The sequence below is a fragment of the Egretta garzetta genome, unplaced genomic scaffold (genome assembly GCF_000687185.1).
Source record: "Egretta garzetta isolate BGI_Z169 unplaced genomic scaffold, ASM68718v1 scaffold105, whole genome shotgun sequence".
NCBI lineage: Eukaryota > Metazoa > Chordata > Aves > Pelecaniformes > Ardeidae > Egretta > Egretta garzetta.
The window spans coordinates 272,169-298,255 of NW_009259598.1; the positions used below are offsets into that span (position 1 = coordinate 272,169).

The 26,087-nt window shown below is 42.5% G+C and overlaps 1 protein-coding gene across 8 annotated transcripts; it reads left to right on the plus strand.

The window, feature by feature from the left end:
• The first annotated feature begins 369 nt into the window (after positions 1-369).
• On the plus strand, positions 370-21,299 carry SLC26A8 (solute carrier family 26 member 8). 8 transcript variants are annotated; one of them, XM_035893751.1, is made up of 20 exons: positions 370-1,091; positions 2,397-2,654; positions 5,096-5,235; positions 5,983-6,099; positions 6,974-7,149; positions 7,644-7,808; positions 8,515-8,664; positions 8,899-8,981; positions 9,349-9,496; positions 10,447-10,560; positions 11,351-11,428; positions 12,669-12,764; positions 13,315-13,421; positions 14,854-14,923; positions 15,758-15,850; positions 15,939-16,073; positions 17,304-17,663; positions 19,005-19,059; positions 19,189-19,367; positions 20,509-21,299. In XM_035893751.1, the coding sequence occupies exons 2-20, from the start codon at positions 2,551-2,553 to the stop codon at positions 20,722-20,724; spliced, it is 2,586 nt and encodes an 861-aa protein (XP_035749644.1). In that variant the 5' UTR covers positions 370-1,091; positions 2,397-2,550; the 3' UTR covers positions 20,725-21,299. The 8 variants fall into 8 exon arrangements, with proteins under 8 accessions (XP_035749644.1, XP_035749645.1, XP_035749646.1 ...); XM_035893752.1 differs by lacking the exon at positions 8,899-8,981 and having other exon boundaries at positions 11,355-11,428; XM_035893753.1 differs by lacking the exon at positions 5,983-6,099.
• The last annotated feature ends 4,788 nt before the right edge of the window (positions 21,300-26,087 follow it).

Consider the following 26,087-nt stretch of genomic DNA (forward strand, 5'->3'; position numbering starts at 1 on the left):
AGCGGGGCCCGATCGCTCCTCACGACAGCTCTCGCGAGAGCTGAGGCGCCAAGGGCAGAGATGCCCCAATATGGAACCAGCGCGGCGACTTCTCGCGAGAGCGGCCCCGCGGGGAGGGGGCGGCCCCGCGGGGAGAGGGGCATTTCACGGGGTGGGGGCCCCCGCGGTAAACCCGCCGCGGTATAAACAAGCTGAAATTGGGAAAGCGCTGCCCCTTTTCTCGCCTTTTTTTTTTTTCTTTTCTTTTTTTTTCCTGAGCGTTGCTCGGCTTCCCTGCACAGTTCACTTGAGAGGGGGATGATTTTAAGTAAAAGTGCTTTTAAGTAAAAAAAAAAAAAAAAAAAAAAAAAAAAAAAAAAAAAAAAAAGGACGGGAAAATAGCTGAAAGCCCCCTCACTCAGGCAGCGCTTCTGCAGGCCCAGGGCAAGGTGTCAGGGGCACCGGTGAGTAACGGCCTGCCGGGGCCTACGGCAGGCTAAGCGTGGCCCTAGTGCTCCTGGAGCCTTACAGGCCAGTATTAATTGCACTCGCAAGCTTATTAAGGACACTTTGTTCCCTTCCAGGGGCTTCAAGCCAGCAGTGATGGGGGAAGCTAACCTCTCTCTGCCCAGATTTCCCAGTGCCCCGATCCTTCTGTGCTTGGAGAATAAACTATTTCTCAGTGCTGTAATAGGCCTTGCAGTATCAAAGATACATGTGCTTGCTTTCAAGTATGAGCCTAAGACTCTGAAGCCATTGAGTGCTGCAGGTTAAGCGTGGTTTGGAGTGGGGTCCAGGGTGTCTTTGCCAGGTAGGGCATGCAGAATGTCACAGCGAAGAAATAGTGTTAAATAGATCTGTGTTTTAAGGCCACGTAGCTATTGATTTTGAGCTTGAGGAAGATGAGTCTCATTAGCAGCCCTGTGCAAGACATTCTGAATGCAGTGTGGAAGCCTGCTTTTAAAACATTTGGCTTCCCATGTTAAAACCCTCCTCTTTCTCTACACAGCGTGACAGAGTGGGACCCCGGCCTCTGCTGCTGTGAGTCATGACGTTGAAGTCCAAATAACAGGACCAAACAGCTGAAAGTTACCACTGCTTGCATCTAAAAAGTAACTACTTGGCGTGCTGGGGTTTTTAATGTGTAGTACAAACTCTAGCTGCTGCTTAGTTTTTCTTGTTGTATTATCTTACCTTGAAAAGGTGGTTGTGCTAAGTCTTCAAAAGCTTGTACTGGGTATGAAAAGCTAATGAACAAAATGGCTCTTAAACTTATCTGTGGAAGACCTTGATTTCTCTCCTCTGCAAAAAGAGGGAGAAACTGTGCCCTAGGGTTGGAGTGTGTTTGAGACCTGCCTACTACGAGCTCTTTCTGTGGTTTAGAATGGCTGGGGCGTGTGTACGTGTTAGTAATGTCTCACAAGACAGTAAATACTGTGCTGGGGTCCCTGTTGCTGTATCAGAAGTAGCACATCTCAGTGATGCAAAGCAGTAGACCTGTACAAACTCATCCTGGTGGTTCAGGAAATGAAATATGAGGAGAAAACTTAAAACCCGATGAATTGGTTTGCAGGTTTTGAAACTTCAAACTTCGATTGCATTCTGAATAGACTCTCAGCTGCTCACTCACAGCCTTTTTATATTTCCCCTTTTCTTTCTTTGTTCTGCCCATAGCAAAAAAATATGTTCCTACATGTCACCACCCTTCTTAAATGTACTTTCACTTGGTAGCTCTGGATTTGAATTTTTTTTCTGCTTCAGCTGGTGGTATGAGAACTTTGCCTTAGATCTGCTCTTGCACTGGACCTTTACTTACTCAGTATTCACTTTGGGAACTTGCATCTTACCTACTCTGAGTAATAGTGATTGAATTCAGGTCTCCTTCCTGATATTGAAATTCTAAGGAATGGGAGTCAAACATTTGAGGGATTTAAAAATCTGAATGGTATCAGATACCAATCTTACACAGCAAGTTGTGGCATTTGTACAGCCTCAGATCTAGCTGCTCTCTGTATGATTCAGACTAATGCTTTTTCCTCCAGGATTGGAAACAAGGAGAATTCAAATGGTTTCCTCAGCTGTGGTAGGTTTATGGAGAGGGATTGTACTTAGTTCTCTAAACACAGGCCTGCTTTTGGGTTCCCAAAATGGAGGGGATTCAGGATGATTTCTGCTACAGAATAGGAACAAGGCAAGTTCCAGAAGGACCCAATCTTCCTACAACTGATTTGGCAATCAATTTGTTTTGATCCTAAGAGCAGCCTGTCTTTCATGGATTTCAGTCTGCAGAGGCTCGCTTATCCCTGCTGTAACTACCGGCTTCACAGGAGTTATATTGGGATGGACTGATTACATATCATACTTTTTATTTTGGTTTTAGTAGATACTTAGTTAATGACCCTGTTTCTTTCTTACAGTTTCACTGCCAAGGAAGAGAGGGTTCACTGTGGTCTCCAGCATTTGCTGTTCCTCTGGTTTTTACTGACCGTGATCAGAAGGAAAATAGGGCACCAGACAAGGATACTGTTGGTACTTGCAGGCAACCAGCAGCTTACAGGATCCAAAGAGGAAATGCAGACTGAGGAGCACTTCCAGGCGTACTTTGAAAGAAAACTGTCCTCCACCTTGGGTGGAACGCTACAGATCCCTCGGGAGAACAGAAGGCTACAGTGCAGGTGAGTTCTGTGCCAGGAATTTATTAGGCGTAAAGAAACTGAGGAGACTTTTCAAGCCCCAGTGTAAAAAAAGGTGCTAACTTTTCCACAGCTAGTAATTAAAATGCTGAACTGCACCGATCGATAACCAAAGCAGAACACCCAGTAACAGCAACTCGCCCCTGAAGCGTGCAAGATCAGCTTGGCATTGCACTACCAAAGTTGCGATTTGCAATCTGAAAAAGGGTCTGTTCACTTCAGGAGTATGATAGTGTGAGAGATATATGCACTGTAAAGAGAAACTGCCAATCGTCATCGTTCCCTCCGGTGCTTCCCTCAGCCCAACTGTCAGACACAAGCTTTCATTTGCTTTTTTCTGATTTGTGCCTTTTGATATTTTTATTTCTTAAATTTCAAAAGCCTTTTTCTGTTCCCTCTTAGCTGGGGAAATGGGAAGTTGCATAATGGTATGACTGAGATTGAACTGCTTTGGCATTATTTTGGAGCTATGTCCCTGTGTTCTTTGAGGAGAACGGGTGAGGCTAGGGTACTGATAAAGCATTAATGTTTCCACATTTTCCCATCTGCCAAAATTCTCTTTTGGGCATTATACTGGGAGCAGAAGTATCTCTTCTGCCGGAGGAGCTCTGCAGGCTGCCGGCTCACCAGAAGGCAGTCTTTGTTGGCAGCATAGGAGAATTCCTGATGTTCTTCCAGCAAGGCAAATATAATAAAAAATAGGAAGCCTGTTCATCAGCTTCCCTTTTAGTTTTGTTTGACTATGAATACTCTCAGTTTTCTTCCTGAATCTCTTCTTGAATGCAGAGTGGACCATCGATGGTTATAGCTGTGTCAAGTCTACAAAGTCCTCCTAAGAAAGTAAATACAAAATCTCTGATTCATCATTTATCTGGGCTTTATTTCAGCATGTGTTCTCAACATAAACTGAAATTTAAGGCGTCGTTTTGAGACCATGGCAGGACTTGAGATCAAGCCTAGCTATGGGTGAGGTTCCACAAGGTGTGGTGAGCTAATCTAACAGCTTGCTGCTGCCAGAAGAGACAGGGCCACACAGGGAATAGCAGCGGAGCCAGACCTCTCTCTTTCTGTATAACTAGCTCTTATATCAGCTCAGTTATGTGTGGAACTGCAGTTTAAAACGATGGGTCATGTCTATCTTAGGCTGCCGTAAAGTAATTTCCCAGTGATAAGGCAAATGGAGCCATAGTTTGAGTTGCTATTGTGTTTTCTGGTTTTCATTCACCATGAAGACTTGTGATCAAGATTAATTTCTGTAATAGTGAGATTGTTTAGATTCTGCAGTAGCCTTCCGTTCCCGCACTTTTTATATATTAAAAAAAAAGAAGTAAGGAGGGGATTGCATGAAGTTCTGGAGTCAGAGAAACAAAATTACTTGATGGAAAGGGTTGAATTGTGTATAATTATGACATGTGATCTAGTGTTAACAGTGTCCACCCAGAAACACCTGGTGCAATAAAATAAGTCTTGCCCAAAGATCAAAGGGAGAATTTTACTCTGAAGTCACAGCTAATATTATTGGAAACTTTATCATTGCACTTGATGCTTAATAAGAAAATCTCTTTATTCCCTCCCCCAATTCATTGCTTAAGAACTGTGTCTGCCTTGCTTCCTCATACTCTTTTCCCTGTTTCTTTTCCACTTCTCTATCTCATCTGTTTTCTCTGTTCTCCATTTTGTATCTGCTTGTCAGTCCAGCGTGTAGTCACCTTGGACAATAAAATGATGGAAAGAGACTCAGCTCCATAATACTAACCAGGGTTAGTCCCCACAGCCACTGTTCAAGGCTGCCAGAAGCCTTGGGCAGACACTACATCACTTAAATTTGATTTGTAAGTAGAAAATCACCAACGTTGCCAGGGGACTAAAAAGGGGAAAAAGGAGCACAGGGCCATGGGGTTAGTCAGAGTTTACCTACTGGAAATTCTGATTCAAAAACATTTACGCAAAATAAATCATGTAGGTCAAGTCCTGCTTGCATCCCCTTACTAAATAATGCAATAGAGGAAACATTTGACTGTTTGGGGGAGGTGGGATAGGCTTGCCTGTTTCCCCCTGCCCCAGATGTAGTGTTTGTATTTCTCTCCTAGATTGGAATAGAAGGAATCAAAATCCCATCTCCTGTTTTTCTGTGGTGTTAGCGAGGTCAAGTAATTGATGCATTCAGCGCTCTGGGCTCCGGCGCTGACAGGCTATCATACAAATGGCACACAGAGTATTTGCGATTCATCTGAATGGAATGCAAAGCCATGGGGTTGCCTATGTAGGATTCATGTTATGTGCCAGCTGGATTCTGCGGAAGGCTAACGCCTGTGCGGGTTCACAGCGTATGGTGCCTGCAGAGAGCTAACCGTAGCAGTGTGGCTTCTGTGCCTGCATGTAAAAGGCATTGCATTTAGCTTAGCTTATCTGATTCTTTTCAGCTTCTCCTGGAGAAGGTTCAGAAAGATCATACTCAAGATGTTCCCTGTCCTGAACTGGCTGTTTTCATATCGGTTCAGAGAATGGATCTCAAGGGATCTACTTGCAGGCCTAAGTGTTGGGATGTTTCAGATTCCTCAAGGTAGGCAGAGAGAAAAAAAACACTCTAGCTTCCTTTTGTATATAATGCTTTTCATAATCTATCTCCTGTGTGTGCCTGCGTTCTTTCTAATGTCATGTGGGAACTTTAGCCTTGGAAGTTCCTTAAATCATTAACCTACTTATTTGCATATTTGCAGGAGAACTTATTTTCTATAATCAGATGTTACATGGTGTAATTTCAAGGACAGGACACTATTTTTTTCATAAAGTTCCCCTCAAACTAACTCAAAATATAGACTCATAGCAGCTTTTTCCTATATTGCAAACAAAATAACATGGTCTTTAAAATCCACCTCACACAATCAGGTCTGTTAGATACCCACGTGCATAGCCACCCCCCTTGTAGGTGGCCTAAATGGAGAGTTGTTCTGGTTCTTCATCTAATTTCTAGTTAGCAAGGGCCCATGTTGTAAAACAACATTGGCTTTTGTCGCTAACTGGCCTGGCTTTACCAGGTCCTGAATTCCCTAAAAACCAGACTGTGGGAGTTGAGTGGCCGTCTTGCTCACTGATTTGCCATGTTTAGACCCAAACTGGAAAGTGGCAGGTAGTGTAAGCAAGACCAGTGCTCGAGCTGCCTATGTGTGGTGATTCTGTGAATAAATATAATGGGTTTTTCATAAGGGTTGGCAGGTTTTAATCAGTAAAATTTTACTTAAAAATAGTAAGCAAAGATAGAGAGCCTTCCCAATTTGCTTGTCTTTAGAAACAGATTTTTGCTTTCCAGGACTTTTAGGAATTTGGCTGACCAAGTTACCTCTGCCAAATATTAATGGCTTCCTTTCTGCGTTCTGCTGCTCGATGGCGTATGTTGTATTTGGGACTTCGCATCATATCTCAATTGGTGAGGTTTATTTTGTACTGAGAAATGTTTCTACAGGACTTAGAGATTATGTTCAATGTTGCTTCAAAAGACTGGTGAGATGTCCTAATCTATGTCATCTACTATGCAGAAGTTATTTAGAATCCAGACCCCCAGATTCTCAGTTCGTTGTTGTTCCACTTCTGCAGCTGCTCTGTGGTGAGAGTTTCACCAAGTCAGTCAAATTCCTTTGTACCCCCGAGGACACAAGTGATCACAGACACCAGTGCAAAGGAGATAGCTGGAGTGTCATGGAGGTGTCTCCTATGTAAAGTAAAGTAAAGCAAGCTGCTTCACATTTACCCCCAGGATGTTGCTGTAAATGGTGATTTGGCTCCTGGTCTTCTGCATGGAGTTTCTTGCCATGATTGAACTGTTGATGGGTTTACATTCTTAATTTGCTCAGAAGCTAGATTATTAAAATGCTGTTTACATGTGAGAAGGCCCTTTACATTATCATAATGAGAGGGTATGTGGAGCTCTGGCCTCTTAGGTAAATTGGCAGTTCTTTCTCTGACTGACTATGTTTTTCAGCCTTTCTGGCAGCTCATTGTAATGCATCCGTTTTTTGTGCTTTACATTAAAATCTTTGTTGTGCATCTGACCAACTGAAGACTTCACTCGTAAAATGGTAGGAATCTGGAATCTTCAGACAGGACTTTGGAAACTTTAGGTACTTACTCAGAAACAGTAAAAATTGATTATATATGTGGATTATATAATGAATGAAAATAGACTGTCTCATACTGCACAGGCTGATGGTGGAGGGAAGAGATGAATGTGTGGTTTTAAGATAAGTCTTTGTTGCAACATCTCGTGCACTTCCATTTTCTGTTCTCTGTTCTATTGGTTCCAGGCTCATTCAGCATCCTAAATGTGGTGGTGACAAACATTCTGAAGACTCTTAATTTCAACCAAACATTATCCTCTAATGGTTCACTAGACAACTTCTCAGACCCCACATTAGTGAAAGATTATGTGGAGGCCTTGACACTTACTGCATCAATAACATTTTTGACTGGCATCATTCAGGTAGAAGATGAATCTATTTTATCTCTTTAATGACGTATCCTTATGTGCATTCTTCGTACAAATGTAAGAACTGGTACTGCTTGCATATTCTTACCACAGATACTAAGCTCAGCACATTTGAACACGTATGTTGTGCAAAGTGGGTCATGAAGGTCTATCTCTTCCTCTTGTGCTGTCTGAAAAAGGTATAATAGGTTAAGATTCATATATCCATGATTAACATGTGTGAATAAACTATCATCCTTTATGCTGACCGGTTCTGCGATATGTCGACCCTTAGGTAGTCCTGCATAACTGCACACACTTGATGTAAACTGCTCCTGTTTTGGTTTGGCAGTGTTTTACTTAATTGTGCATAATGCAAATAGTGTGTTCAAATAACCATCCATCACGTATGGCAGTGAAGAGTCATGCTCTTCAAATATGAAAACAAGAAGGGCGGGTTTAGACATTGATAATTATATCACATCTCACTTCTCGTTTGTTCCGTACAGTTGCTGCTAGCCTGCTTTTGCCTGGGGTTTGTAACAACATACGTGCCGAAGACTCTCATCGATGCTTACCTCACTGCAGCAGCATTGCATGTCATTGTATCACAGTTTACCTTTATTTTTGACATCATGCTTGACTTCCACAAGGGCCCCCTGGACATTTTCTATGTGAGTAAACTCACTATGAGCTGAAGAAATGGATGCTTCTTGGAGGGGAAAGAAAAGAACAGCTTCAGAAATTGAAGGCAATTTCAATCTAAGTCAGTTGCTAAGGGATATTTGTGCAAGTGTCAGCTGTGGTTTACTTCGCCTTCCTGTTGTCTTGAACGGTATATGGAGCTTGTGTGACACGCAAGAAGAAAAATCTGTGTGGATATTTTTATTACTTGTGTAGTTCTATGGTATATTTTCAGCATGTCTATAATTGTAGTGGAGAAAAGGTTAGAGGAAAAGGTACTTCTTTCCTCAATAGATCATCATGAGCAAGCTATTGGGCACACAGTGTCTTTATCATATCTGACAAAAAAAGCAGCAGATTCCAAACTAAAGACAAGTTAAAGTTAATTCATCCTAATTTACTTTAATAATATCAGTCAGACAACTTGAGAAAGGTAGTGTAGAAGAGAGAAGAATGATGGTACTAGATCTGAGCTGTTTGTAGCAGTGGTTTCTCTGCAGAACCGATAGACAAGATAGATTTTTTTTTTTTTTTTAAATACTGTTCTGCTCTTAGCATCTCTGTTCTTCTAACTGAAGATACCACCATAGCAGAAAGGATGAGTTCAAGTGTCAGGGAAACATATGTCCATCTCCTGGAATATCAAAATAGTTGTAGTATCTGCCTCTAATCCTCTCTATGATGATTCTTTTTCAGACTCTATTTCATTTCTTCCTGGCTCTCCCAAAGGCTAATGCCACCAGCATACTGCTATTTTTGCTTAGCATGGCCGCACTACGACTCAATAAAGCTATCATGATAACTTATAAACATAGTCCTGTTGCATTTCCTATGGAACTTCTCTTGGTAAGTGATCTTCAAAATGCCATTGTGATAACTGAACTAACAGACTGTATAATATACTGTATTTCAAAAAACACTTCACATGTTACTTCAGGATGCTGTTATATTTACACACTGAATCTGTGCTTAAGTCCTTTAAATACTCCTACAAGATGAACTGTCTTTAGATGGATTGTGTACAGTTTCAGGAGCAAATGCTATGTAATCTCTAGTATTGCTTCTTGTTTTCTTTCCCAGATTATCACGGTCACCATTATTTCTAATCGCATTCATCTTCACGCTAAATCTAGTAGTGCTGTGGTCAGTATGATTCCTCAGAGGTCAGTAATCTATGCTGTTTATGAGGTTGTACTTTTGAGATAGTAAAGAGATGTTTCAGCCTGTTCTTGAAATCTGACATGGGCTGAATTCTACTGGGAAGTACAACTAGAGGAATAACTCTTCAAGAATTTTAATTGCATCATCATTTCTAAGCATATACAGAATTCAAACTACAGTTTTCTGTATTAGATTCAGGTTTTATTAGCACAAAGAGGAAGGGATTTGCATTTTTTGTGAGGTGCATGTCTTACAGATGGAGAGCATCTCCTGTGGGGTGCTGGATGCCTCTGATGATGATCCTGGTTTGGAGTTACTGTGGACAGAGCTCAGAACAGGTCTAAACTTATCTGTTCTCTGATCCTATAGGTTTCTGCCTCCTACACAGCCAGATTTATCAAACCTGAGCAAGATCATACTGCATGCCTTCTCCCTTGCCATTGTAAGCTATTTCCTTCTTGTTTTTGTTGGGGAGAGGTATGCTTCTCTTCACAACTACAGTATTGCCAGCAATCAGGTGAGAACAAAACTACACATACTTCCTAGGCCAAGAAGCAAGCTGAACTCAACTTGCAAAGCCTCTGACTACCTGACAGTTGTAGAAATGCAAGGATGGAGTGAATATGCCAGATGATGGTTTTGTAGCAACTTGTTACCCTTCCCTATGGGAAGTGGATGTTAGAAGCCACTAATGTGAAGGCCACGACACGGCCTTCTTTGACCAAGGGGCCTTTGAATATTCCCAGCGATTGGGATGAACCTCACACACACAGGGCTGCACCTGATCCCTGAGGACCACTGCTGTCATGAATCCATGAGGCTATAAAAGCATGAGAAATTAATAGCTGAAATTGTAAATGGCCAGAGCAGCTGTAGTTCTTCTCTATATGTGGCTACTATCCCAGTGTATGGATTCTCTGCCCAGACTGAGTGCTCCAAGAGGTTTTTAAGCTAAAACTGTTAGTTTCCAGTGTGCTAGAGTTAGTAAGTAATAGGTGTTTTGCACTACTTTGTTTAGCTTGTGATGGCTTTGGATCTTTGCTAGAATGAAACTATGCTAGTAAGGAAGCTGCCCTGACTTCTCAAAGCCTCTGGGGATAAATATAAAGGGAATGTCTTTTTCCACTCAGCTTTTGTCCAGGTGTACTATGCTGCGTACTGAGAGTTGCCACATGTTAGCCTGAAAGTCAGTGTTTCATAGCTTTGGGGTTCTAAGTGGATTTCCTTGAAAGAAGGAACTCAATTTTGGGGTCCATGAGACCCTCAGCTGTGAAAACTGTATGCATTTTAAGAGAGCTCATTTAACCACGGGAGACCTTGCTTTCCAGAAGGTTTCCTGAACTTAGCCACACAGATGAGCAACCAGCAAGTGTGAGCAAAAGGAAAGGACATCCTGATAAGATACTTTTGTGCAGGTAAGTAATTCGTTTGGGGTTTTCTCTGCTTCCTTCTGTTTCTGTTTTACAGGAGCTAATAGCTGTGGGGCTATGCAATATTTGCAGCTCATTTTTCAAAAGCTTTGTTGTCAGCTCTGCTATTTCTGGAACTGTCATTCAAGAGAAGACGGGGGGAAGAACACAGGTGAGCTGGGCTGGATTTCTTAAGCTTCCAAACTCTCCTCTAAAATCACTGTATACTGAGTATAGCCTGACATTTAATGTAAACAGTTTGTGAGATATAAAGTTACATACCCATGCAACACGAGTTCAGATACCCTACCTGTGTATGTTATGTTACGTACTATACTTGTATGGTATTTACAGCACATCATGTGCAGTGAAGGAAGCCAGGATCCTGTGGGGAGAATAGGATACGTTCATGCAGTTTAAAACTGTATTTTAGTGAATATACCCAAAAAGCCAAATGGAAAATTGTTTGCGCACCTTTAATTCTGCCACTTCTTCCTAACTTTTGAGTACTTGACTTTGTGATCCTTTTTTTTAGGGGGGAAAGAGGGTCTAATATGCAATGATAATATATAATAATGTTTTAATCATACCTCTTAATGGAATGTCTTTACATGCTTCACTGCATCATAGAAATAATTTTTTTTAATAAAGAGTTTATTGCAAAGTCTGACTTGCAAGAGAAGTATGATATTACTCAGGTGAAATTATCAAACCGAAATCCTGCATTCCTCTGCTGTGCCTACGAATAGTCCATTTAGGAAAAAATTGTATCTACAGAAAACTCTTGCAGCTTGAGTATTCTAGAATTTGCACCATGCATTGCAGCATACCTGTGGCCTTTGTTAGTTGTCCCCTGGTTATTTTTCCCAGTCGGTGGCATTACATGGGCCATACCTACTGGTTTAGAGAGGACAAGTAAGGAAATGGTTCTGTCAGGCCTCTAATAAAGTGTTTCTGTTCAGTTAGCAGCAGCGATTGGAGCATCTATGATGTTGGTGATTGCGCTGAAACTGGGACACTTTTTCCAGATGATACCTAATGTAAGTGAACCTGAAACAGTTATGGCAGCAGTCTACTTAATTTGTAAGCATAAAATAAAGATTTTCTAAGCATAATATGAAGATTTTTCTGGGACAGTTAGGGATTATATCATGCTCTAGACTTAATTGTTTTCAGGGCTGGACCAAACCAAAATAATGACGTTACACTCCTAAATTTCAGCAGGCTAACATATTAGGTAACAAATATTGCATCTCTTCTCCCATCTCTCACTGATCAGTACAAGCTAAAATTCATTGGCTAACACTTGAAATGTCACTGACAGCCTTTACAATTTGAATGTTGTATTTCACTTTTGGTTTCGCATCTTCCAAGCTTTTGCACACCTGTGTAACAAATTCAGAAGTTTCTCTCTTGCATCAGTATAAATAGTCCCAAGACGGGTGCTTCAGGATCTTTAGTGTAAAGAGGTAAATAAAATCTTCCAAATCGAAATTTGGGTTTAGTGTGTCTGATTCTAGCTTAGTCTTTGAGGTTTATTTTAAAACCATATGGACTCTTAAACTGCCTTCTGTGGGTTTTGCATTGCCAGTGCAATAAACATAAACATTTTGTAGATTATTCAAAGTAATCTGTTTTCTGCTTTTCCCTTAATTTTTTATCTAGACTTTTTTTTTTTTTTCCCCTATAAGTTTTTTTAGGGAATCACTGACAGAGCATCACTTCCGGATTTTTTTCCTGGCCTCTTTATAGGATGGGAGAATTAATCCCTTTCCCAAAACTAGCTGACAAAACAGAATTTAACCACCTACTTCCCTTCAGTCTCCTTTTCTTTTCTAAGAAAGGCTGTTTCAACAAACTGTGTCAAACAACTGCCTAAATCTGGCAGTGAACTACCCATGCTAATCGAAACCATTCTTTGAAACAGCAACTCTTAATTCTGTAGATAGTGTTGGCCTTTCTCCTAGCGCTGCAGGAGGCGTAGGGATTCATTGAAGAACACTGTAATGGAAACTACACATAGCATTTCAAGAGGAAGTCCAGTTGTATTGGTAGATGTGATTGTGAAATCCAACAAGTAGTTGTATGTTAGTTTCATGTTGGTTTGCAGCTCAGAGGAGAACTGTTATACATATCCATAACAATTATGGAAAGAAAGCTATTACAAGTTTTTCGTTTCAAGCAGTTTGCCTGTCATGGATATCTGTTCCTTAGCACGTTTGTGGTTGCAAACAAAAAATAAATGCTAATAAATAGATGCTATTTTTCTGATTTGCATAGGGTATACTGGCTGCTATTGTGGTATTTAACGTGCTCCCTTTTCTTGAAAAAATTCTGGATGTCCCAATCCTGTGGAGACGGGATAAGTATCATTTCGTAAGTAACAAAAAAAGCCACCTAGGATTTGGAATGTGTCTTAAAGGGAGAAATAGATGTTTTGGGAGAGCAAGGCAAAGCAGCAGCCATTCCCTTAGAAAAGGGATTCTTTGAAATATCCACTGGAAGAAGTGTATTGGAATCTCTTCAAATCAATTTGCAATTAATTCTCTGCAGGGAAAGCTGTTTATTGTTGTTGCTTCCCACATCCCCTGAGAAGGAAATTGTCTAGCTGCCAGCCGGGGCCACATTCTCAAGTCAACTCTTGTGCAGGATTTCTCATAACAAGGAAGTCCCCCAATATGATCTGGGGTTTGCTAATAATTGAAGCCCTGTTAGAAAGTCTGGCGATTTGAACTGTGATATGTGATCCCTGTTTGCAACTACTTCCAGGACTGCGTTGGTCTAGATCTGCCAACAAGGCTTTTCATGTATTGCCGTTTCTAGTTTGGGTTTTTTTTTCTGTCTGAAATTCACAAATTTGGGGGCTGAGTTGGAGGTCATTTTGCATCTTTTTACTGCTCATGTTCTCCCTGTCTCTTGTTCAAAGGTTATTTGGCTTATGACTTTTGCTGCAGTGCTTTGTTTTGGTCTTGATGTCGGTTTAGCGATCGCCATGGGATTTACGTTCTTCATAATCACCATTAGGTCACACAGGTACTTGTGACTTTTAAACAAAATACTAGTTTTTCTTAGAGTTGATGTGTTAGAGGTAGCTATACATGTGACAACGAAAAAGCTGTTTCATGTTTGTAAACACTGCAGTCAGGTTATTCTGGAGTCTCTCTAATGTTATCCCAAACCAGTAATCTCTTTGAGTTTATGGGTTCTGGACTGGTCCCTTCTGCAGATGAATTTCCATTCTTCGTGCTACTGAAGACTTCTTACTGTGGTGTAGGTATCAGCCAGGAGAGGTGATCTGTATACACACTCTATAGGAATAAAATGAGATGTTGTGCCTTTATTTCAACATTAGTCTTCACTGCCATTTACCAAGTTGCTTAATCTTCTCTGTAAACTCAGTGATAGGGGAGGGACATTACATCTGGCACATGTTACTCAGTTCATTAGCTGCTAATCCAAACAGGAAAATAATTCATAAATCCAAGCCACACCTCATGAGATTTACCATGAGAGGAAGGTGCTTGTCTGAGTAGGCTGAAGCCTCTAGAATAACATGAAAGAGGTAGCAAATAACTCAGTTGCTGCAAATATCAGACTGCTTGTGAATCTGGTCCAGAGTGGCTCTGAAAGAATACCTTCCGGAAGAATTTCAGTTGCCTTCTGAAACTCACTGTATTACCTCTGCTCAGAGTGATCCTCTTGAGTTTGCCGTGGGATTTAATGAGCATTGTGAAAGAGCATTTCTGCAGCCACTGTTCAGTTAAGTGAACGGGGGTTCATACTACAGCTTCAGGGTCTATAAGCACTTACCAATTTCCTACCAGTGAGAGCATTATGTTGACAACACTCAAAAAACCTTAGGAAGTTATCTGCAAGCAGATTGCTTTGAATAGAGTGTCTTGACGACAGTTTTCCATACATCAGGGCCAGCAGCCAGCCAGCTGCATGCTTATTCCATCCATGCCCTGAACTGACCAGAACCTGCCCCAAAACCATGCAGCACCGTTAGCAAAGCACAGTGCCCAAACCAGGATACTCTCCTTCAAGGCAAAACCCTGCATTAATACTGCTACGCTACCTGTGGGTCAGACCTAGCCTATGCAAAGCCAGCCCTAAGCACAAGTTATAGCTGCCCCCGCTGGTCTGTGTAGATGTATCTTGGAGGAGGGCTGCAGGGAGACGGAGAGGGAACATACTTCCTAGCGTAATAACAATAATCCGAGTGTTCCAGAGCTAGAAATGGGACATTATACATTCTTGAGGACACCAGTGTAGCTGAAGGCTGTGTTTGTGTACTGCACCCCTACTCAAAGAACCCTAATTATGAGTGAATAGCTTTTTGTACCGCACCCTCTAAGTTACAGTTGGTGTACCCAGTGAAGAGGACAGAAATTGAGATCAAGCTTTTGGGAACAGATGGGTTTTCTCTGTTCTCTGTGAAAACCTAATAAACATCTTGTTTCAGAATGAAGATGGTGGTGCTGGGACAGATTCCAAACATGAATATTTATAGAAGTTTATCCATCTACAGAGCCGTAAGAGGAAACAAAAAACAAATGTTCCATCCCTCTCTGTAATCCAGCTTCTTCCCGTAAATGCCCGGGGGTGACCATTCAGACTCAGTTCCATTTGATCTAAAACTTTGAAAACTGAAAAATGCTTAAGTAGCTGTAGTGTGAAGTGATTCGGATACCTAGCTCAGCCTGCTCGGGCCTGGGGAGCTCCCGTGTCCATCCATGCTGTCTCCACAGTGGAAGCTGCACTGCTGTCATTTCCAGAGTCATTTGGCATTTTTTTGCTGATCTGCTTTTCTCAGTCTGGTTTTGTCCTCTCTACATATATTTTCACAATAACAACCGTGCATGTGCACCGGTTCTCCTGGTGATGGGATAACAGGTACAGCGCGGGCATTTTTAACACGTTATTTTCAAGACTTGCACCATGCAGAATTAGGCAATACAGTAGCAGAGAGCTTTGCCTTTGCTGCATGGGTAAATGCCCAAATGCTATGCTGATGGATTTGCAAAAAATATAACAATATAAGGACAAGGCTAGTAAGACAAAGATAGAGCGTATGTTTTCTGTAATGAGCATTAAAAATAATTTGGCTTCTTTTATATTAGAGCAGCCAACTGTCATCTGTGATAGATCTGCTGGAGTTATGTTTTTAATTGCAAGAGAAGCAGATTAGTTTATGGTAATTAGGTCCATGTTGCCAATGCCACCACCAGTACATGGTGTAGTCAACAATGGACCAGATAAACTCTGACCTGAGGGTAGGACCTTGCAGGCTCCAACACAGTCAGTCAGGAGGGGAAAAATAGCTTCTGCTAGGTACAGCCCTCTCAAATACAGCTTTTGTCTTACAGGCAAGGGAGATTGAAGGTATCAAAATCTTCCAGTGCTGTTCTTCCATCTCTTTCGCAAACGTGAATCACTTCAAAACCTATTTGTTACACAAGGTAAATGCCACTTTTTCAGTCAGCAGAAGTTTCTAAGAGCCTGTGTTGGGGAGATAAAAGCTTTAATAAAACTGCCTTTCTTTTTCAGATGGACATGAAAGCAGTGCCTCTGGATGAAAGTGAAATGAGGGCTTTCATTTCACTTAATCTGTCTGACACTGCAGCGGAAAGAAAAGATCTTAAATGCTCTTGTGTCTGTGATCCACCTCTACCACCACCTAGGGTCAGCTTTAAAAGTATATTTATCTAAGTCTGTTTGTTTGAGGTGCCTGGTTTTACGTTACTGAGGACAGAGTTCTTAACTTGCCAGTACTGAAAAGGCTGTAAATGTTTATATAAAGCATATATATATTTGCTGTATGAAAATAAGCAAGCATTACTGCTCTATTTCTTCAAACATACTTTATGTGACAGAGCAATAGTAGCTCAGCTTACTGGGTGAATTAACTAGCAGTTGAAGTATTCAACATATCCTCTCCTCAGCTGAAAGAATTAATTTTGTCAGGTGCTTCAGTAGGGATTTTCTTCTTTTTCCTCATAGAGGTGAGATAATTCCCTTGCTTATGAGGAATTTGTTCCACCACCAACACTGCTGAGTGCAAGTATAAAATAGTTCAAAGGCAGCTACGATTATCATGATTAGAGGATTTCTCATCTTTACTACAATTGGCTGCTGTGCATCTTCGAGTCACTTGTATCCCTTTTTATCTGAATTTTCTGAATTATCTTAGACAATGAAAGGAACTTCAGGGAATGGACTATCTTCAGAAGATATTTTTCAAGCAGTTATATGTGATTTGTAAAAGCCATTGTATGAGAAATGGGTTGAAAGGCAGTGGTTTGGAAAATATATGTGGCACCAAGGTGCTTAGGAGGTGGAAGCGATAGATAATTTAACATCATCTTCTGAAGTATAAAAATGCAGAGTGACTTTTCCTTTCTTGCGTTACAAAAATCAAAAAACACATTTGGAACTACTAAGAAAGGAAAATTGATTAAATCGGTCCATTCTGTCACCAGCTGCCATACAAGCAAGTAGATGAACCGAAGGTCTGCAGAGCTCAGCCAGTAAGGGTCAGCTGACTGTTGCTCAGAAAGGCAATGGCTGTGGGCAATCTTTTTTTTTCTTCTTTTCTTTTCGGAAAGGTAGAAGTAACAAGTCAGATTCCAGTATCACAGGCCATTTCAAGGTGTGGAAGAGCAAGGTACCGCTGTACTATTTGGTGGCTGAAGGCACTCTGCTAACCACATCTGAGGCTTGCCTCAGTCACCTGCTACTTTGCATATCCTTGTAGCTTTGTACTATAATTAGTGTTATTTCAGATGTGTTTTTTACCATGAGAGAAGAAATATCATATGATTTTACAGTCCTGTCTTACTTGCAGCAAAAAATGTTCCACCTCCTGGGCCCAAATCTTCCAACCACTGATATACTCTGCATTTTCCATCTTAGATACCATACACAGAGAAACTGATGAAGCGACGTCACGCAGACAGCAATTCCTCGTCATCTTCACTTAATTTGGTACATTGGTCAAAGTACGGAGACAAGCTCAGCTCTAGGACGCTGTTGGTGGGAGCAGCCGATGCGCAGTGTGCATCCCCAGGCTTTAACACGGGACTTATGACTGAAAAGAATGAGGATGAAGGGAGAAGAGCTTGCCTTTCCCCAGGCTCTGCAATAGATAATTCCTCAGTCCAGTTGGATCAGGAAGAACAGCCAATGTATTTGCCGTGTCCAGTTCACACCATTATTTTAGACTTCAGCATGGTGCAATTTGTGGATTTGATAGGTTCAGAGTTACTGCGACAGGTAAGCAACCTATCTGCACGTAAATGCGAAGCCTAAAGCTTACCCAGTGTCTTATGGTTTTTGTTAGCCTAAACGCCCTGCTACATAACAATCTGCACATCCTCCAGTTGACCTTTAAGGTTGCAAGATTCAGCTATTGAGTTTCAGAAATTAATAAATACCCATAAACCCACTGCTTTTTAAGAACAAAAGCCCCACTATCCATACAAAAGACATGGAAAAACCTGACATCCATTGTCACCAGTTCTAGAATCATGTAAACTAAAACCACATTTATAAAAATGGCTAATTTGTTTTTTCCATTTTGGCTGTTTATTTTTTCTTCTAGCTGGACACTTTAAAAAAATGCTCCTCTTTAGAAATGTCAGATATAAAACTACCAGCTGTCTTCTCCTAGAGTGGTTTTGTTGTTATTGCTGACTGCCTAGTTAGCCTTTTCTTTGAAGTATGCCTTGAATTTTTAAGTCTTCAAATGGGGATCCTAGCCAATGGAGATAGATATTTAGCAAAATTAAATTTCATGTAGCCATGCTTCTCAAAGATACAGTTCCAGATGGATTCTTAGACAGCTTCCTCAAACTCTGTAGCTCAACTTCAGAAGAATTTTATTCAATAGCGGGTTAGACTAACACCTATTAGGGACAATTGGGGACTGAGCTGATGTCCCTAAAATCCTTTAAGATCTATTTGCCACCCATTGAATGACCCTCCCATTAGGAAAGAGGGGTGAATTCAAAGACTTTCCAGATTCCTTCCAGCCCCATATTCTGAAATTCTGTGATTCTCTGAAATAATGAGTTTCATTGCCTTTTAAAAAGAAAAATTAACTGCTCTTAGGTCTTTTAATTACGAAGGGTCAGGCATTGGCAAAATTATGAGAATCTATCCCCCCTAAAATCTGATTCCTTTAAAACTAAATTGATATAACTAGAAGTATTGGTCGTGAAAATTGAGACAACCAGAATTACAAGTCATGCTTGAAAATACAGGTTCCTGTTTGCATTTACACGATGGCATGGCACCTGCATATGGAGAGGTGTTTCAAGTTGGTCTGTTCCTGTGAGAACTTCTTGGTTAAGTGAAAAAATAGCTGCGTAGTGGAGGGCCAGCATGGGGTCTGGCAGTGACCTGCCCTGCTTCTGGAGTCGGCATTCATTAAGATCTTGGACAGCTTGGCTGTTTAGTGCTGAACTAAAAAACAGGACCTGAGATACCGGAATAAGGGTTTTCTTCAGAAATAAAACACTACAAGGGAGGTTTTATTTCCCTGTTTGTTTTACCTTCCAGTACACTTGTATAATGCAGAATTGCTCTAATGCCTGTATGGAATTCTTTCCACAGATCATCCATATGTTTCACAATGTTGGCATTACAGTCCTTATAGCTGGCTGTCACTGTGAGTATAGTAGTTATTTACTAATACTAATTTATCTTCAAGGATAGGTTTTAAGCTTAAGTAAAATGTTTTAGCTGTACTGCTTGGTATGGTTTTGCTGCTTTCTTTATTTTCCCCCATTTTTTGTAGCCTCTGTGATGGCAGACTTTGAGAAGAATGATTTCTTTGACAGCTGTGTCACCAAAGAAAGGTTCTTTCTAACTCTCCATGATGCTGTGCTGGCTGCTTTGGACAAGCATCAAAAGCCAGATAAGCTAGAACCTATTGTGGAAGAGTTTGCTGAAGGACCACGAGCCGAACAGCAAAAGGTAGAATATTTAGCTAAACATTTGTGCCTTCATGTAGTTAAATTATCCTGTCAGCAACTTAAACCTTGTCCTGTGGCTGAGCAAATAGTGCAGAACAGATGCTCTTTTGAATTCTCCAGTTTTTCACAGGTACTTGCCTTTTTGCAATGGGTTGATAATCCAATTTGTTTCTTTGAGTCCTGTGTTCCTGCTTTGGGAAAGGCATCTTTGTGTGCAAGCTGGAGAGACATCCAGCTGAGTTTTGTGGCAGGGAATGGCTCTGTTGCATTTTAAATTGTTTCCATTCCTCTGACAGAGCAAGGACAGGACCCTGCCAGGGCAAAGCAGAAGCTCCAAGTTTTTTATTTCCAGAGGTTACTGCACCAGCTCCCTTGGGGCTGATGGGGGAAGTGAAGGACAGTGCTTGCTTGATTTCCTGATGAACTGAAGTTGATGCACATGCGCTTTCCGTCAGTCCTCTGCAATAATTTTCAAGCTCGCTGGCTGTATCAGCCAAGTTTGAATAGGGCAGATGGTTGTAAGTTCCAGGAAAAGCCCTTGTTCTGAGTAGATTCCAGTAATTGCCCCACCTAGGGAAAAAACCCAGCCTTGGCTAATCATTCTATGCATACCACCAGGCTGGGGTCCTAGAGCTGAATGAGGCAAGAATGAAGGTAAAAACCTATCCAAATCTGCAGGAAAACAGGGTTCTTGAGTTCTGCTGCTCATTAACTCTTGGTGTTGTACAGAATAGTCTAATGCGAGGATATTGACCTTCCGGACTCTCTCTCCCCATAGAAAAAACTTGAAAGAATGAAGGTGACAGTATGTATGTATTCACCAACCTCTGTTTAATGGACATTGTGGGGGAAGGGTTGGGAGCAGCTACAAGGCAGGAGGTGACTGGTTCCCCAGGAGCCCGTGCTGAGATGAGGTCGGGCTGGGTGTGCAGATGGGACCTGTGGCAGCTTGGTGATATCAGCTTCGGCAGTCCCTGCTAGCTCATTTCCTTGGCAGCTGGGGATTTGGACTACCCTGTGCTCCCACGCCAGCACGGCCCTCTCGCTGCTCACATGATGTTGCCTTGGCATGGGAACGGTGCTTGACCCGGCTCAACAGATTGGCCACCCTTGGCTTACAGTAATGTTTATGTACATTTCAGGAAAGAAGTTTGCTTCTGAAGAAGAATAAAGATTTTTCCTCTGCAAAGAACTCTGACAACAAACTTCTGCATGAAGAGCCAATATCACATCTCTCATCTTCAGCCCAGAATAAAGCAGAGCCAAGCTCTCTCCGGCAGTATGATACTCCACCCCTTCGATCGGATTTCCAGGACCCAGGCTGGGGGAAGAGATGGAAGTATACCAGCAATCCCTGAATTACAAGTGTTGGGGAATTGGGATTTCAGTAGAGAGAAGAAAGGTAGAGTTAAGCAACAGCATTCGATCTTCTTTTTATTTTTTCTGGTCCAGAGTTCTTAAAATAGACAGCCTGACTAATGCCTCCATTAATTCTGTTGTTCTAAACAAAAAGCAACATTTACATTATTGCTTTCAAGCATTTTCAAATAGATATGCTACCCAGCAATGCCGAAAGCAGAGAAATTTCAATGTATAAGGTAATTCCTAGTTTCGTAGCTAATTCTAGCAAATTATTTGTGCTTGTTTTCTGAAATTCTGAAATTAAATTTCTTTAGAAGTTTAAATGTCCTAGCTTAGGACTTCTTATATATTTATTGTTTGCTAGTAAGTGAAATTAGTCTGCCATATTTCAGCAGGTTACATGCAGGCAGTTTCATTATTTTCAGACTTATTTAGAATGATTATGAAGCTTCAAAGAAAACTTTTTATTATTACTCTTCAACACTTTGCTGAAGTTGGTATTGTCTGCACTAACGTAATGTGGTGTCTGTCCGTTATTTCTGCCTCTGTCCCTTTCTAATCCAGAACTAAATCCCAGTAAAAAATACAGTATTTTTTTCCATGTCTTTGTAGTCCTTTACTGAAATAGTGAAGAATAGAGGAAGGTATTCACTTTGTTCTGAAGAGCCAGGAAAATTGTAGACTTAGGTACAGTTCGCACTTGGGAAAAAAAAAATCAACTTTGTTGATTTTTACATTTTCTGTATATTTTCAGCCATAGAATTTGACGCAGTAAAATATCAGTACAGGGGCGTGAGCTAGGATTCCACTGAAAGCAGAAGCATTTAACTCTACCAGCAATACACATCACAAGGCGTCATGCCCTTGTCTGGTGGATTATCCCATGGCACAAATTGCCTAGTGTGAAGAGCTGCGGGTGAAATTAATTTTAGATGAGCGGCCAGCACCACGTACATACGCCATTCAGACCCTGTTTTAGAGAAAAACTTGGATTTAAATGATGGATCCTTTGTGTACAGATCCTATGCTCTGGGCTAAATTTGTTAACATGTGAACAGCTTGAACTTCTGCTGCTGGGCATTGTGTGGTTTCTGGATGTGCAGTAACAGCAAGGTGGCTCTTCCGAATTCTGCTGCTCCTGGCTGCTAAATTTTAGCAATGATAAAATGGCTAATGGGAATCTGTAATGTAGTCCTGTGAGTTCTTCTCATTTTTTTTTCATTTAAATTCTTACTGCTTCCAAGCCGTTTCTAGAGGGAAGCCACAGTTCTGCACGTGTAAACTCTAATGCTAAAGGACTTTAGCGAATGTTACAGTGTAGAGTTGCTTACTGTGGAGGAAACTGAGTCCTGGAACCCTCATACCTTTTGGATTGAAAGACAGGAAAAACTGAAAGCTCAAATGGTGTTGAGTAATACTCAAACCACATATGCTTCCCTACATTGTTTTGGACAGTGGCTTCACGCCAGGCTCCTCTCAGCTCTGTTCAAAACAGAGTAATACAAAACCCATGAAAAGCATAGCCCTAATTTCCAGATTCTGTTGGCTCTCCTACAGCAGCCTTGATTTAAGATGACATGGCATTCCTAGCTGTTGGCACCATCAAAAGTGTCCATTGCAAACAGATTTTTTTTCTTTTTTTTTTTTGGCTTGTTCCGCAAAGTTCTGAATCTTTCCTTCCTACCCCCATGACTCTGCAGAGCTGAGCACCTGATGACAATGCAGACGTCAGTATGTTAGCGTTCAAATTATGGGTATTCATGTTGCAAAACAAATATCTTGCTGAGAGGAAGTCCAGACAATCCTGATCTTTTTCCCTTATAGCTGTGCGGTGCCATAACTCTGCTCCCGCGTATGTACACAAGGCTTCTGTTTAGCCAAGCCCAAATCCCTGGACGCGGGCTATGAAGCGACAAAGCACGTACTTTATGGCCAAGGACTCCACCTATACCTCTGAAAAGCCACAGAAGTCAGAGTTCAAAGGCCTGTCTGTAATCATGTGTTCGTAGGCAGCTCAACATTCTCAGCTGACCTACTTGCAACAACTCCAGTTGTTCTGTGCACACAGCAACTTTTTAATGTCCTTCCCAGCTAGCGTGGTGCTGTGATGTTTTCCTAGCAGGGCACGTTGCAGAAACCCAGGCAGCTCTCCCACTGCACTCAATTAGAGGATACAGATCCCCAAACATGCACATTATCACTGCAGACGGTGTGAAGTGTGTATCACCAACCCCAACCCTGTTGTCGTTTTATTAACATATTACTCTGGTGCATAAATGTGCAGAAGACCTAAAGAAGCCAAGGGACCTTGGGAGTCAGGGCCAGGCACTGCCGCGTGTCATGCTGCGCAGGAAGCGACGAGGAAGGACCAGATAAACCAGTTACATATGAGCATAGTTCAGGGGCATTTATTCTGCTGTAAAAATTAGCACCTGGCTGGTTGTGGAAAGCTGAGCACATCTTGGCTTAGGCCTGGCTCAGCAACCCTTTGAGGGCGCTACCCCAGACCGTGTTTTTCTATCCCAAATTAGAAGAGTCACGGAAGAAACTTGGCAGGAGCGAAGGTGCTCGGTAATATCTTGCTTCTGTAGGAGACCTCTGCATGAGGCTCCTCGTTCAGCCCGTGGTGGCAGCTGCAGTTCGAGGGAATATGACACCCGGCTGCACGCTTGCTTTGCTGTGCAGCTTTCCAAATCCAGCCACGAGCCGTCTTTGATGTCCATGTGTGAAGAAACCCAGCCTAGGCCAGCGGAAGTATGAAACAGAGCAGTAGTCACGTCAGGTGTGAGCACGCACCTTGCCAGAGCCAACTGCACCAGTCATTTATTACAAATACGGGCTGACAGATGGGCTACCTATAAATTGAGATTATGCGAGCTTCTGTGGTCTGTTTATATCGTGATTTCTTTTGAGATATGCTGTGTGATAGAAGCAGGGGGGGACTCCATCGTGCTTGAGGTCTTTCGGCTCAACAGCTCGAAGGCAGTAGTTGTGCAAAGGCTGAAATGTGTCCCTCTCCATTGCGTTATCACAACAAGGTTGGACTCGACGATCTTAAAGGTCTTTTCCAACCAAAGTGATTCTATGATTCTATAAAACCTTGTGCGCAGTTTCTCACTTGGCGGGAGGACAGCTGTGCTATAAGCCTCAGGCTTGTAGCGAGTCATAGAGCGACAATGACCAGTCATGAAAAGGGGTTTTCTGTCTTCCAAAATTGCACGGGCGCATACCTGCCTTGCCATGAAAATATTTATCACGCAATGCCAAAGGGCCCTGCTCTGAGGCAGAAATCCAACGCAGACACGGCTCCTGCCCCCGTGCCAGCCGATGGCTGTGACTCCCTCTGCCGGCTTCCTGGCCGGACCGTGCAGCTGCACGGAGCGAGGATCCCCTGTAGAAAGCTGACAGAATATACAACGCGCTTGTAACAGAGCTGTGAGAAGTTTTTAGGAGTAAAATAGCATTAAGCAAAACTGCAGAGGGGAATAAAACTTGCAGGCTTTCCAAGGTAACCATAGAACGGCCTCAAAACGTGTGTATTTGTGTGGCGCTTGCACAGAAATGCCTGGATCGCCCAGTACCTAAAAGTACTTTTTGTCTTTATGGTAATTATTAAATAAGTAGTTGAATATTAAGAATCTCTGACTGTAACGGGCGTTTCGCTCCGCGGAAGGCACGCGACTGACAAATCCAAACTTGGAACGCGCAAGCCCGCGGGAGCGTTTGACCGCCGTGATGTCACGGCGGGTGACCGCGGCTCCGCACCGTTGTTCTCCCTGGCAGGGTTGAGGGAGAGCCAGGGCACGGTGGATTCCCTCATAGAATCACAGAATGTTTTGGGTTGGAAGGGACCCCTAGAGGTCACCCAGCCCAACCCCCCTGCAGGAGCAGGGACACCTTGAACCACATCAGGTTGCTCACAGCCCCCTCCAACCTGGCCTGGAATGTTCTCAGGGATGGGGCCTCCACCCCGTCTCGGGGCAACCTCTGCCAGGGTTTCACCACCCATCTTTAGGGAAACATAAAGGAAGTGCGAAATAAGGAATTTCCTTTTAAAGCGCAATCTCAGGGCCTTGATAACAATGTGCCAAAACCTTTTTCCCACTTTTTCCTTTTGCAGATGCCTGTGCTAAGGTAACTTTCTGCTGTAGGCCAAATCTTTTCTTAGTTTTCTGTTTACTGCGTGCCCTTTGTCTAAGTATTACTTCTCTTGAGGAGGGAGGGGGGGAAGGGATCCCAGCACTAGAAAGCAGAATGAAAAACCTGCTCAGGAGTGGAGTTTTGGCCCTTTGATAGAGCTGAACACTGTTTGGGATACCTTTGCATAGGCATGGGGTTTTTTTTCCCCTTTGGCAATGGGAGAGTTGGCTTCCCAACCCTGGTCCTCTTGAACCATTGACTGAAGGGAGCAATCAGTCTTTTGCCTTGTCTTCAGGTCCCTGGGGATGCTCCTTGTCACTTGTTTCTGTGGCACCTTTATATTTGGCAGCTGCCACGCAGGGGAGAGGAGAGTGATGCAGAACCAAGTGAGAGGGAATCTAAAAGGCTCGTCTCCCTTGGAAGGAGCTCCCAGAGCATATCTGTTAGCAGGCATCTTTTTGTCCCACTGTTTGAAAGACCTCAAGTGATACAGGGCCACCAAGGCTGGCTGTAGGTTCTGGAGAGGTGTGTGCCCTTCTTATTCTGGCCAAATCTGGAGCTAGGAAGTGAATTCTGGGGCAAAATTCACGGCTTGTTTAAAATAGGAACACCTGTCTGTATGGGCACCTTAAAAGCCTGCCCTGCACAGTCTGAAGCGTGGATGGGATCAGGCAGGCGCTGCTACTTCTCCTTTCTTCTTCATGTGAAATCAGGATTGCTTTTTAATCAGTGTTCTAAAAAACATCCAACAGGGAAGTCAGGCAAAATTGATAGGGCTATAAAAACATGACTTCTCCGCATGTTTCTGCGCGGCTGTTGTAGACCATAAAACCTCAGGGCCTTGTTAGAAACATGCAATCTCTCTAACAGCACGCCACCCGTGCTGCAGGGCTCCGGCATCCTTCTGCATCTGCCTCCTGGTTGTTCTGCTGCTACAGATCACTGGGTTCTGGCTTTCTTGGTTTCTCATCCAAATGAGCAAGTTTCACAGCATCCTTTGGTAGATTGAAGGTTGGAGTCAACAGCCTGCTCAGGATGAGAGTACGCAGCGAGATACTGGGATGTTTGTTCCTCCCCGCGGGGAAGGGGTTGCCCGAGCCCTGGCGGGAGCCGAGCGCTCCCGGGGCGGAGGAGCGTGCAAACCCCTGGGGCTAGGCGGGTTTTTAACGCGACTTTAATTGAAGGCACGTTTCGCGGCGCAGGCAGGGAGCCGGTGGGC